Source organism: Phalacrocorax aristotelis, chromosome 32 (assembly GCF_949628215.1).
Source record: "Phalacrocorax aristotelis chromosome 32, bGulAri2.1, whole genome shotgun sequence".
NCBI classification, from domain to species: Eukaryota; Metazoa; Chordata; class Aves; order Suliformes; family Phalacrocoracidae; genus Phalacrocorax; species Phalacrocorax aristotelis.
The window spans coordinates 316,590-329,971 of record NC_134307.1 but is presented as its reverse complement, the minus strand read 5'-3'; the positions used below and the strand labels follow the sequence as shown (position 1 = coordinate 329,971).

Here is a 13,382-nt window from a genome sequence, read left to right as displayed (position 1 = left end):
CCCCTATAGGCCCTGTAGCCCTCATATCCCCCCATTGCTCCTATAGTTCATGAAACCCCCTATAGCCCCCATATGCCCATATAGCCCCTGAACTCCCCCCCTACAGCTCCCTATAGCTCCCCAACCCCCTATAGCCCCCATACTCCCCAGAGGCCCCCTATACCCCCCCATACCCACCCACAGCCCCCTGTAGCCCCCACACCCCACCAGAGACTCCCATAGCCCCTATAGCCCCCATAGCTCCCTATAGCCCCCATAACTCCCCACAGCCCCCTATAGCCCCTATAGCCTCCATAGACCCCCATAGCACCTCATACACCCCCATAGGCCCCTATAGCTCTTATAGCCCCCCATATCCAATAGACCCCCATCCCCCCATAGCCCTCTATAGCTCCCATAGCCCCCTATAGACCCCCCATAGCCCCCCCATACCTCCCATAGACCCCTATAATCCCCTATATCCCCCCATAGCCCCCCCATACCCCCATAACCCCCATAGCCCCTCCATAGGCCCTATAGCCCATATGCCCCCCCTATATCCCCCGTAGCCCCACACAGTCCCCTATAGCTTCCAGAACCCCCCATAGCTCCCCATACTCCCCTGTAGCCCCCTATAGACCCCTATATCCCCCATAGCCCCCTATAGACCCCCATAACCCCCATACTCCCCTGTAAGCCCCCCCATAGCCCCCCCACTTGCCCCCCTAATTACCCCTCAGTAACATCCCCCGCCAGTAATGTCCCCACCTGTCCCCGCCCCTTTACATCGGCCCCGCCCCGACCCCGCCCCCCGTGACCCCGCCCCCGTGACCCCGCCCCCGTGAGCCCGCCCCCCCCGTGACCCCGCCCCCCCGTGACCCCGCCCCCTCCCCAGGGCATGTTCATCGTCCTGCTGCTGGGCTGGGCCTTCGTCCCCATTTACCTGCGGGCGGGGTGTGAGTGCGGGGGCGGGGCCTCGGGGGCGGGGCCTCGGGGGCGGGGCCTCGGGGAGGGGCCTGGGTCCCTTTGAGGGGTGCTATGGCGTGGGGGAGCCCCCAGATGTCTGGGGCCCCTTTGGGGAAGGGGGCTGGGGGTTCCCCCCCAAATACCTGGGTCCCCCCGAAATTCCGGGGTCTGCCCCAACCCCCTGGGTCTCCCCAAACCCTGGGTCCCCCCCGAACTCGGGGCCCCCCCAAATGCCAGCCCCCCCCAACTCCCAGGCCCCCCAGCCCCCTGGGTCCCCCCAACTCCCGGGACCCCCGAACTCGGGGTCCCCCCCAGCCCCCTGGGTCCCCCCAACCCCCTGGGCCCCCCAACTCCTGGGTCCCCGCAAACTCGGTGTCCCCCCCAACCCCCTGGGCCCCCCCAACCCCCCGGGTCCCCCCGAACTCAGGGCCCCCCAACCCCTGGGTCCCCGCAAACTTGGGGTCCCCCCAACCCCCTGGGCCCCCCCAACCCCCGGGTCCCCCCGAACCCCCTGGGCCCCCCCAACCCCCTGGGCCCCCCAACCCCCGGGTCCCCCCGAACCCCCTGGGCCCCCCCCAACCCCCTGGACCCCCCCAACCCCCGGGTCCCCCCGAATTCGGGGCCCCCCCAACCCCCGGGTCCCCCCGAACTCGGGGCCCCCCCAGGTCACGACGATGCCCGAGTACCTGGGGAAGCGTTTCGGGGGGGGCCGGATCCAGCTGTACCTGGCGCTGCTCTCCCTGGGGCTCTACGTCTCCACCAAGCTCTCGGTACCTATAGGGGCTATAGGGGCTGGGGGGACCTATAGGGGCTGGGGGGGACCTATGAGGCTGGGGGGGTCTATGGGGGGGGGGGAATCCTTGGGGTGGGTGGGGGTGACTCCTATGGGGGCCCCTCTAAGGGTTGGGGGGAACCTTGGGAGGATCTATAGGGGCTGGGAGGGGTCTATAGGGGCCGGGGAACCTTGGGGGGGGGGGGGGTGTGTCTTCTAGAGGAGGCTGAGGGGAAGCCTATGGGGGCTGGGGGTCTCGATAGGATCTGGGGGTTCCCTATGGGGTCTTGGGGGGTCCCTATGGGGTCTGGGGGTCCCTATGGCGTCTGGGGGGGCCCTATACGGTCTGGGCATCCCTATGGGGTTTGGAGGGTCCCTATGGGGTCTGGGGGGTCCCCACGGGCTCTGGGGGTCCCTATGGGGTCTGGGGGGGGTCCCTATGGGGTCTGGGCATCCCTATGGGGTTTGGAGGGTCCCTATGGGGTCTGCGGGGTCCCCACGGGCTCTGGGGGTCCCTGTGGTGTCTGGGGGGTCCCTATGGGGTTTGGAGGGTCCCTACCGGGTCAGGGGGGTCCCTGCAGGCTCGGGGGGGGTCCCTATAGGCCCCCCCATAAGGGCTGCCCCCGCAGGTGGACATGTACTCGGGGGCCATCTTCATCCAGGAGGCGCTGGGCTGGGACCTCTACGCCGCCGTGGGGGCCCTGCTGGCCGTCACCGCCCTCTACACCGTCACCGGTGGGGGCGGGGCCTGAGGGGGGCGGGGCCTGAGGGGGCGGGGCCGGGGGGAGGGGCCGGGGGCGCCAGGGCCAAGGGGAGGGGGGTGGGGCCCTGGGGTGGGGCCCAAGGGGCTCATGTGCTGGTGGGAGTTGGTGGTGCCGGGGGGGGCGTGGTCGTAGATGAGGGGCGTGGCTTGTGTGGGTGGGGTCAGATGGGCGTGGGGAGAAAGTGGGCGGGGCCTACGTGGGCAGGTGTCAGAGGGGGCGGGGTGTGTGTGGGCGGGCCCCGTGTTGGTGGGAGCTGGTGACACCCAGGATGGGGGGTGGGGCTAAGGCGAGTGGGGGCGTGGTCTCAACGAGGGCGGGGTTATGGGGCGGGGCCTCGTGGGGTGTGGCCAATGGAGGTGGGGCCGATGGGGGATTATAAAGGATGAGCCCTGCTGTTGCCAGGGGCGTGGCTAAAGTGGGGCTTGGTCTTGGGGGTGTGGTATGAGGGGGTGTGGTCTTAGGGGGCGTGGCATGAGGGGCGTGGCTAAAGGGGCTCATGTGATGCTGGGACCTGGTGGGGGGGGGAGGCGGGCTTAAGGCCTGTGGGCAGGGCCTGTGTGGGAAGGGGGCGTGGTCTGGGAGTGCTTCGGGGCGTGGCCTGATGCAGGGGCGTGGCCTGCAGGCGGGCTGGCGGCGCTGATGTACGCGGACCTGGTGCAGACCCTCATCATCGTCGTGGGGGCCTCTGTCCTGGCTGGCTATGGTGGGACTGGGAGCACTGGGAGAGACCGGGAGGGGACTGGGAGATGATTGAAGGGGGCTGGGGAGGCACTGGGAGCACTGGGAGGGGACTGGGGGGCACTGGGAGGGGACTGGGGGGCACTGGGAGGCTGGGAGGGGACTTTGGGGGCACTGGGAGGGGACTGGGGGGCACTGGGAGGCAGCACTGTAATGTCACACTGGTTGCTACTGGTCCACACTGGTGCTGCACCTTGTGGGAGAGCACTGGGGAGGCACTGGTCCTTACTGGGAGGAGGCAGCAGGAGGCATGCTGTGCCTCCCCCACGCCCCTTACTGGTCCTTACTGGGCCATACTGGTCCTTACTGGGCCATACTGGTCCTACTGGTCCATACTGGGCCTTACTGGGCCATACTGGTCCCTACTGGTCCTTACTGAGCCATACTGGTCCCTACTGGTCCTTACTGGTCCTTACTGGGCCATACTGGGCCTTACTGGGCCATACTGGTCCCTACTGGTCCTTACTGAGCCATACTGGTCCCTACTGGTCCTTACTGGTCCTTACTGGGCCATACTGGGCCTTACTGGGCCATTCTGGTCCCTACTGGTCCATACATGGCCTTACTGAGCCATACTGGGCCTTACTGATCCATACTGGTCCTTACTGGGCCATACTGGGTCCCCCGCAGCGCTGGGCGCTGTGGGGGGGTACGAGGGGCTGGTGGAGCGTTACCCCCTGGCGCTGCCCCCCAACGTGACGGGTCCCTGCGGGCGCCCCCGCCCCGACGCCTTCCACCTCCTGCGACACCCCAGTACCGGCGACCTGCCCTGGCCCGGCCTCCTGCTGGGACTGGGCATCATCTCTGCCTGGTACTGGTGTACCGACCAGGTGGGACTGGGAGGCGCTGGGAGGCGCTGGGAGGGGACTGGGAGCCACTGGGAGGCACTGGGATGGGACTGGGAGGCACTGGGAGGAGATTGAGGAGCACTGGGATGGGAGTGGGAGGCACTGGGAGGCACTGGGAGGCACTGGGATGGGAGTGGGAGGCACTGGGATGGGAGTGGGAGGCACTGGGAGGCGCTGGGAGGGGACTGAGGGCCACTGGGAGGCACTGGGATGGGACTGGGAGGCACTGGAAGAGATTGAGGAGCACTGGGATGGGAGTGGGAGGCACTGGGAGGCGCTGGGAGGGGACTGAGGGCCACTGGGAGGCACTGGGATGGGAGTGGGAGGCACTGGGAGGCCTTGGGAGGGGACTGGGAGGCACTGGGAGGAGACTGAGGAGCACTGGGATGGGAGTGGGAGGCACTGGGAGGCACTGGGATGGGAGTGGGAGGCACTGGGAGGCACTGGGATGGGAGTGGGAGGCACTGGGAGGCCTTGGGATGGGTGTGGGGGGCACTGGGAGGCACTGGGATGGGAGTGGGAGGCACTGGGAGGGGACTGAGGGCCACTGGGAGGCACTGGGATGGGACTGGGAGGCACTGGGAGGAGATTGAGGAGCACTGGGATGGGACTGGGAGGCAGCGGGAGGTGGATTGAGGGGCACTGGGAAGGACTGGGATTGAGAGGTGTTGGGAAGCACTGGGAGGGGACTGAGGGGCACTGGGGGGGGCACTGGGAAGCACTGGGAGGGATTGGGAGGCACTGGGAGGGGATTGGGATGTGACTGGGAGGCACTGGGAGGGACTGGGAGGGACTGGCATGCCATGGGAGGCACTGAGAAGGGACTGAGGTGCGCTGGCAGAGACTGGGATGCACTGGGAGGGCACTGGAAGGCACTGGGAAGGGCCTGGGAGGCACCAGGGTGGCACTGGGACCACTGGGGGGGTGGGTGTCTGGCCCCCTGGTTGCCATGGCAACCCCCCCCCCCCCGCAGGTGATCGTGCAGCGGTGCTTGGCCGGCCGCTCCCTGACCCACGTCCGCGCCGGCTGCGTCGTCTGCGGCTACCTCAAAGTGCTGCCCATGTTCCTCATGGTGCTGCCTGGCATGGCCGCCCGCGTCCTCTTCCCCGGTCAGCCACCCCCTCGGTCACCCCACGCCCACCCCAACCTGCCCGAGATGGCCGCCCAAGATGGCCGCCATGCCTGCTTCCCCAGGGTCACCTATCTTGAGCCATAACTATCCCCATGGCCACCCTGTGGCCACCTCGTGACCACCCTTGGCCAAGCCAAGATGGCCGCCCAACATGGCTGCCATGTTGTCTTCCCCCTTGAGCCCCATTTTATCCCATAAATTACCCCTTGGTCAACCCATGGACACCCCATGACTACGTTGGTCTGCCCTGCCCCCACTTTGGCCTAGCTAACATGGCCGCCCAATGTGGCCACCCAATATGGCTGCCCGTCATGGCCGCCCAACATGGCTGCCCGTCATGGCTATCCAATATAGCTGCCCGTCATGGCTATCCAACATGGCTGCCCATCATGGCTATCCAATATGGCTGCCCATCATGGCTATCCAACATGGCTGCCCGTCATGGCTATCCAATATGGCTGCCCGTCATGGCTATCCAACATGGCTGCCCGTCATGGCTATCCAATATGGCTGCCCGTCATGGCTATCCAATATGGCTGCCCATCATGGCCACCTAACATGGCCACTCAAGATGGCCGCCCAATTTGGCTGCCAGATTCTCTACCCCACAGAGCCCCACTGTGACCTATAAGTGCCTCCTCAGCCACCCCATAATATCATACAATCCCCATAATCCCACCCTAATCCCGCCTAAAGCCCCCTCAGACACCCCATAATCCCACTATAATCCCCATAATCCCACCCTAATCCCGCCTAACGCCCCCTGTATCCCATAATCCCACCCTAATCCCGACTAACACCCCTGTACCCCATAAACCCACACTAATGCCACCTAACTCCCCCTTATATCCCTTAATCCCACTGTAATACCCATAATCCCACCCTAATCCCGCCTAACGGCCTTTAATCCCATAATCCCACTATAATCCTCATAATCCACCCTAATCCCACCCCTAATCCCGCCCTAATCCACCCTAATCCCGCCTAATTGCCCCTATATCCCATAATCCCCCAATCCCCCTCATATCCCCTAATCCCGCCCTAATCCCGCCCTAATCCCGCCTAATTGCCCCTATATCCCATAATCCCCCCAATCCCCCTCATATCCCCTAATCCCGCCCTAATCCCGCCCTAATCCCGCCTAATTGCCCCTATATCCCATAATCCCCCCAATCCCCCTCATATCCCCTAATCCCGCCCTAATCCCGCCCTAATCCCGCCTAATTGCCCCTATATCCCATAATCCCACCCTAATCCCGCCCTAATCCCGCCCTAATCCCACCCTAATCCCGCCTGACTGCCCCTATATCCCATAATCCCCCAATCCCCCTCATATCCCCTAATCCCGCCCTAATCCCGCCCTAATCCCGCCTAATTGCCCCTATATCCCATAATCCCACCCTAATCCCGCCCTAATCCCGCCCTAATCCCGCCTAATTGCCCCTCTATCCCATAATCCCCCCAATCCCCCTCATATCCCCTAATCCCGCCCTAATCTCGCCCTAATCCCGCCCTAATCCCGGACTACCGCCCCCCCCAGCCCCCCGCGGCCAGTAGGGCCCCCCCCGCTGACCCCCTGCTGCCCCCTAGAGGTGGTGGGGTGCGCCGACCCCCAGGGCTGCCGCCGGGCCTGTGGGACCCCCGTGGGCTGCTCCAACGTCGCCTACCCCCGCCTCGTCCTCACCCTGCTGCCCCCCGGTACGCGCCCCGCCGCCTCAGGAGCCCTACTAGGGCCTTATTAGGGCCTTATTAGGGCGTCATTAGCATTATTAGGGCATTATTTTGGGCTATCAGGTAGTATTAAGGGCATTATTAGTGGTTATTAGGCCGTTATTAGGACTATTAGGGTGCTATTAGGGCGTTATTACTGCAATTAGGATGTTATTAGGGCGTTATTAGGGGATATTAGGGCCTTATTAGGACTATTAGGTCGTTGTTAGGAGCTATTGTGGTGTTATTAGGACTATTAGGCCGTTATTAGGGGCTATTAGGGTGTTATTTGGTCTATTAGGTCATTATTAGGGTGTTATTAGGACTATTAGGCCGTTACTAGGGGCTAATAGGGTGTTATTTGGTCTATTAGAGCGTTATTTGGGCGTTATTAGGGGTTATTAGGGTGTTATTAGGCCTATCAGGCATTTATTAGGACATTATTAGGGGTATTAGGGCATTATTAGGGGCTAATAGGGGAATATTAGAGAAAGAGCAATTAGTGTCTATTAGGGCATTATTAAAGCAGTATTGGGATTTATTAGTGGCTATTAAAAGCTACTAAGGTATTATTAAGGGTAATTAGTGGCTATTAGAGGCTAATAGGGCGTTATTAGTGCATTATTAGGGGTTATTAGTAGATATGAGGGGCTATTGGGGGATATTATGGGCTATTAGGACATTATTAGGAGTTATTAGTGGTTATTGGGGCAAGTAGGGGGGTTATTAGGGGCCGTTAGGGCAGTATTGGCACGCTATTAGGCTATTATTATGGGCTATCAGGATATTATTAGGGGCTATTAGGAAATATTAGTCCATTAGTGACTCATATTCTATAGTCTATGATTCGCCGATTCTATGATTAGGGTGCTATTAGGAGCCATTAGTGCTATTAGGCAGCTATTAGGGGGTGATTAGGAGCTATTAGGGGCCATTGGGGTTTATTACAGGCCATTAGGGCATTATTATGGGCTATTAGGAGGTTATTAGGAACTATTAGGGCGTTATTAGGGGTTCTTAGAGCTGTTCAGGTTCTATTAGAGGGTTATTAGCGGCTAATATGGCTATTGGGAAGTTATTAAGGGCTATTAGGAGGTTATTAGCAGCTATTAGGTGACTACTGGGGGGTTATTGGGAGCTCTTAGAGCTATTCGGGTTCTATTAGAGGGTTATTAGGGGTTAATAGGGCTACCGGGTGGTTATTAGGGGCTATTAGGACGTTATTAGGAGCTATTAGGGGGCTATTAAGATTTATTAGGGGCTATTAGGAGGTTGTTAGGAGCTATTGGGGGCTATTAGAGTTTATTAGGGACTATTAGGGGGTTATTAGGAGCTATTAGGGCACTAATAAGAGCTATTAGGACACTAATAAGGGCTGTTAGGAGGCTATTAGGGGGCTATTAGGGCATTGTTGGCGGTTACTGGGGGCTATTAGGGTGCTATTGGGGGGGTCCCCACGCTGACCACGCCCCCCCGTGCCCCCCCCAGGCCTGCGCGGGCTGATGCTGGCGGTGGTCCTGGCCGCCCTCATGTCCTCCCTGGCCTCCATCTTCGCCAGCGCCGGCGCCCTCTTCACCCTCGACGTCTACCAGCGCCTGCGCCCCCACGCCGGGCCCCGGCACCTCCTGATAGCCGGCAGGTGGGGGGTCCCCGGCGTCCCGGGTGGGGGTCCCGGGGGGGGGCTGGGCTGGGGGGACCCAAAGGTCTGGGGGTGGGGGGAAGCCCGGCATCCGGGAGCTCAAGTCAACCAGGTCAATGGGGGTCCAGGGGCTTGAGGGGGGGACCCAGGGGTCCAGGGGGGTCCCAGGTGTGTGTGGTGGGGGGGGGGTCCCAGGCGGCCAGGCTGGGGGGTCCCAGGGGTCTCGGGGTGGGAGGACCCCAACACCCAGGAGCTCAAGTCAACCAGGTCAATGGGGGTCCAGGGGCTTGGGAGGGGTGCCAGGGGTCTGGGCTGGGGGTCCCAATTGGGGGGGTGTGGGGTGGCAGGGGTCCGGGCGGGAGGGGGTCCCAGGGGTGTGGGGTGCCAAGGGTCCGGGCGGGAGGGGGGGTCCCAGGGGTGTGGGGTGCCAGGGGTCCGGGCAGGGGGGGGGGGGGTCCCAGAAGTGTGGGGTGCCAGGGGTCCGGGCGGGAGGGGGGGTCCCAGGGGTGTGGGGTGGCAGGGGTCCGGGCGGGGGGGGGGGGGTCCCAGGGGTGTGGGGTGCCAGGGGTCCGGGCGGGAGGGGGGGTCCCAGGGGTGTGGGGTGCCAGGGGTCCGGGCGGGGGGGGGGGTGTCCCAGGGGTGTGGGGTGGCAGGGGTCCGGGCGGGGGGGGGGGGGGTCCCAGGGGTGTGGGGTGCCAGGGGTCCGGGCGGGGGGGTGTCCCAGGGGTGTGGGGTGCCAGGGGTCCGGGCGGGGGGGGGGGGTGTCCCAGGGGTGTGGGGTGCCAGGGGTCCGGGCGGGAGGGGGGGTCCCAGGGGTGTGGGGTGCCAGGGGTCCGGGCGGGGGGGGGGTCCCAGGGGTGTGGGGTGCCAGGGGTCCGGGCGGGGGGCACCCCAGCGTCCGGGGGGGAACCCAGGCCTCCTGCGCAGGCTGTGGATCGTGGCCATGGTGGGGCTGAGCCTGGCCTGGCTGCCGGTGGTGGAGGCGGCGCGGGGGGGGCAGCTCTTCGACTACATCCAGGCCATCGCCAGTTACCTGGCCCCCCCCGTGGCCGCCGTCTTCTTCCTCGCCATCTTCGTCCCCCGCGTCAACGAGCCGGTCAGTGACCCTGGCCCGGGGGAGGGGGGGACCCAAGGGGCTTGGGGGTTGAGGGGACCCAGGGGTTTGGGGGGATCCAGGGGTCTGGAGGGGACCCAGGGGTGTGGGGAGCCGAGGGGACCCAGGATTTGGGGTGTGGGGTTTGAGGGGACCCAGAGATCTGGGGGGGGACCCAGGGGTTTGGGGGGGACCCAGGGGTTTGGGGGGGACCCAGGGGTATGGGGAGTCGAGGGGACCCAGGATTTGGGGTGTGGGGTTTGAGGGGACCCAGAGATCTGGGGGGGGACCCTGGTGTTTTGGGGGGGACCCAGGCATCTGGGCCCCCTTCTTGCCCCATTCCCAGCACCCCCACCCCCCCTCCCCCCAACAAAAGGGGACCCCGGATTCCGTGTGCCTGACACCCCCCACTCCCCCTCCCCCCCAGGGTGCCTTTTGGGGTCTCCTGGGGGGGCTGGGGCTGGGCCTGGCCCGGCTGATCCCCGAATTCGCCCTGGGGACGGGGACGTGCGGGACCCCCGGCCGTTGCCCCCCTTTCGTCTGCGGCCTCCATTACCTCCACTTCGCCGCCCTCCTCTTCCTCGTCACCGGCCTCATCGTCATCGTCGTCTCCCTTTGCTACCCCCCCATCCCCCGCCAACACGTGAGTTTTGGGCGGGGGGACACGACACCGGGGTGGTTTTTTTTGGGGGGGGGGAGGGGCACCCAGGGGTCCCGGCTGGAGGGGACCCAGGCGTCCGTCTGTCCGCAGCTCCACCGGTTGGTGTTCAGCCTCCGGCACAGCCGGGAACCGCGGGTTGACCTTGACCAATCAGCGCCCAAGGATGGGGCTGGTGGAGTCCAGCTCCAGGGTAAGGGGTCCCCAGTGGCTGGGGGGTGGGGTTGGGGGGGGGACGGGACCCCCGGTGTCAAGGCTGGGTCTAGAGCTCAACCCCCCTCCCCCCCCCAAAAAAAAACCCCCAACTTCTCCCAGATGTGGAGGCGGAGCCATCTGGCCGTGGGGCGGAGCCTGTTGGCCAAAGGGCGTGGCCATCCGGGTCAGGGGGCGGGGCGGTGCCCCCGGACACGCCCGCCGAGGACCCGGTGTGGAGCCGCGTGGTGAACGTCAACGCCGTGATCCTGATGGCCGTCGCCGTCTTCCTCTGGGGGTACTTCGCCTGAGACACCGCCCCCCCCCCAACCAAAATCCTCTGAAATGCACTGAAATGCCCCAAAATCACCCCGGAACACCCCAGAATCAGCCCTAGACGCACCAAAATAACCCCCAAATGGCCCCAAATGAGCCTAAAATGCGCCAAAATGAGCCTGAAATGCCTCAAAACCCCCCAAAATGAGCCTGAAATACCCCAAAATGAGCTTGATCCCACCCCAGTTATGCCAAAATGCCCAAAATAGGACAAAACTGGCCCCAAAAGTGACTAAAATGCCCCAAAATGGGCCTGAAAAGCCCCATGAGCTTTTCATGAGCCCAACCCCCCAATTATGCCAAAATGTCCCAAAATAAGACAAAATCAGCCCAAAAAGAGACTAAAATGTCTCTGAAAAGCCCCCAAATGAGCCTCAAACCCCCCCAACGACATCAAAATGCCCCCAAATAAGCCAAAACTGGCCCAAAAGGAGGCTAAATTGCCCCAAAATGAGCCTGAAATACCCCAAAATGATTCATAATGTCCCAAAAATGAGCCCGAAGCCCCCAAGTGATGACAAAATCGGCCCAAAACAAGACTAAAATGCTCCTAAATGAGCCCCAAATGCCTCAAAACCCCCCAAAATGAGCCTGAAATACCCCAAATTCCACCAAAATGGCTCAACCCCCCCCAATTCATCCAAATTCCACTCAAATGCCTCAAAATTCCCTGAATTTTCCCCAGAATGCCCCAATTCCAGAAAAATACCTCAAAATGCCCCAAATAACCTCAAATCCCCCCCAGTCTACCGAAATGCCTCAAAATCCCATCAAGTTCCCCTCAAATGCCCTAAAATCTACCAAAATGCCTCAAAATCCTCCAAAATGGCCCAAATTCAACCAAAACACCTCAAAATCCCCCCAAATTCCCATCAGATACCACAAAATCCACCAAAACACCTCAAATTCCCCCCAAATTCTGCCAAAATACCTCAAGAATTGCCCCAAATTTCCCCTCAGATGACCAAAATTCCACCAAAATACCTCAAAATTCCCCCAAATTCCACCAGAATACCTCAAAAACTCCCCCAAATTTCCCTGAAATACCCCAAATTCCACCAAAATGCATCAAAATTTCCCCAAATTCCACTAAAATACCTCAAAATTTGACCCAAATTTCCCCTCAGACGCCCCAAATTCCACTAAAATACCTCAAAATTCCCCCAAATTTCCCTGAAATACCCCAAAATTTGACCCAAATTTCCCCTCAGACGCCCCAAATTCCCACCAAAATACCTCAAAACTCCCCCAAATTTCCCTGAAATACCCCAAAATTTGACCCAAATTTCCCCTCAGACGCCCCAAATTCCACCAAAATACCTCAAAATTCCCCCAAATTCCACCAAAATATCTCAAAAATTGCCCCAAATGTCCCTCAAATGCCCCAAATTCCACGAAAATGCCTTAAAATTTCCCTGAATTCCACCAAAATATCTCAGAATTGCCCCAAATTTCCCTCAAATACCCCAAATATCCCCAAAAAGCCCTTCGGAAAACGGCATTTTTTCTACAAACGACCCAAACCCGGTGGTTTTCTTTTGGACCCGTCGCTGAAATGTGGTCTTTTCGCCCCCTCCCCCGCCCCATTTTGGGGCCGGGTTGGGCCCAAAATCCGGAGCGGGGCGGAGCCGGTTATTGGGGGTGGGGCGAGGGGCGGGGCTTCTCCCCCGAGGCCCCGCCCCCCGGCCCCGCCCAGTCCAGCTGCCATTCGTCGGGGGCCAGGAGGTGCCGCTGCGTCTCCCAGCCGGCGGCCGCCAGCCCTGCGGGGCGGGGACATCGCGCGCCGGGTCACGTGACGGCGCGCGCCGGGTCACGTGACGGCGCGCGTGATGACGCGCGTGATGACACGTACCGTGTAGGAAGGCGGGGCCAAGCGTGCGCCAGAGGCGGGAGGTCTCGGCCACGACCCCCCAGGGCACCGTCCCCGGCGCTGGAGGGGGTGGGGCGACACCCCGTTACTGCCCCGGGGACCCCCCAAATCCACCCCCAGGGACCCCCCAAATCCACCCCCAGGGACCCCAAATCCACCCCAGGGACCCCAAAATGACCCCAGGGACCCCCCAAATCCACCCCCAGGAACCCCAAACCCACCCCAGGGACCCCCCAAATCCACCCCCAGGAACCCCAAACCCACCCCAGGGACCCCCCAAATCCACCCCCAGGGACCCCAAACCCACCCCAGGGACCCCCCAAACCCACCCCCAGGAACCCCAAACCCACCCCCAGGGACCCCAAACCCACCCCAGGGACCCCCCAAACCCACCCCCAGGAACCCCAAACCCACCCCAGGGACCCCAAAATGACACCAGGGACCCCCCAAATCCACCCCCAGGAACCCCAAATCCACCCCAGGGACCCCCCAAATCCACCTCCAGGGCCCCCCCAAATCCACCCCCAGGAACCCCAAACCCACCCCAGGGACCCCAAACCCACCCCAGGGACCCCCCAAATCCACCCCCAGGAACCCCAAATCCACCCCCAGGAACCCCAAACCCACCCCAGGGACCCCCCAAATCCACCCCCAGGAACCCCAAACCCACCCCAGGGACCCCAAA

General features: G+C 62.3%; 2 protein-coding genes across 3 annotated transcripts in view; one reads left to right on the top strand and one right to left on the bottom strand.

The window, feature by feature from the left end:
- The first annotated feature begins 877 nt into the window (after positions 1-877).
- LOC142049145 (sodium/glucose cotransporter 2-like) lies at positions 878-12,341 on the top strand. 2 transcript variants are annotated; one of them, XM_075076587.1, is made up of 12 exons: positions 878-934; positions 1,611-1,715; positions 2,347-2,452; positions 3,104-3,184; positions 3,850-4,049; positions 5,041-5,176; positions 6,790-6,897; positions 8,398-8,548; positions 9,476-9,644; positions 10,069-10,284; positions 10,393-10,492; positions 10,615-12,341. In XM_075076587.1, the coding sequence occupies exons 1-12, from the start codon at positions 878-880 to the stop codon at positions 10,800-10,802; spliced, it is 1,617 nt and encodes a 538-aa protein (XP_074932688.1). In that variant the 3' UTR covers positions 10,803-12,341. The 2 variants fall into 2 exon arrangements, with proteins under 2 accessions (XP_074932688.1, XP_074932689.1); XM_075076588.1 differs by lacking the exon at positions 6,790-6,897.
- Positions 12,160-13,382, bottom strand: part of RUSF1 (RUS family member 1) — a 26,457-nt gene continuing 25,234 nt past the window's right edge. The window contains exons 14-15 of the mRNA XM_075076589.1: positions 12,680-12,757; positions 12,160-12,587 (exon numbers count right to left, since the gene is read on the bottom strand). Coding sequence (XP_074932690.1) covers positions 12,460-12,587; positions 12,680-12,757 — 206 coding nt within the window. The 3' untranslated portion in view covers positions 12,160-12,459. The remainder of the gene's footprint in view (positions 12,588-12,679; positions 12,758-13,382) is intronic.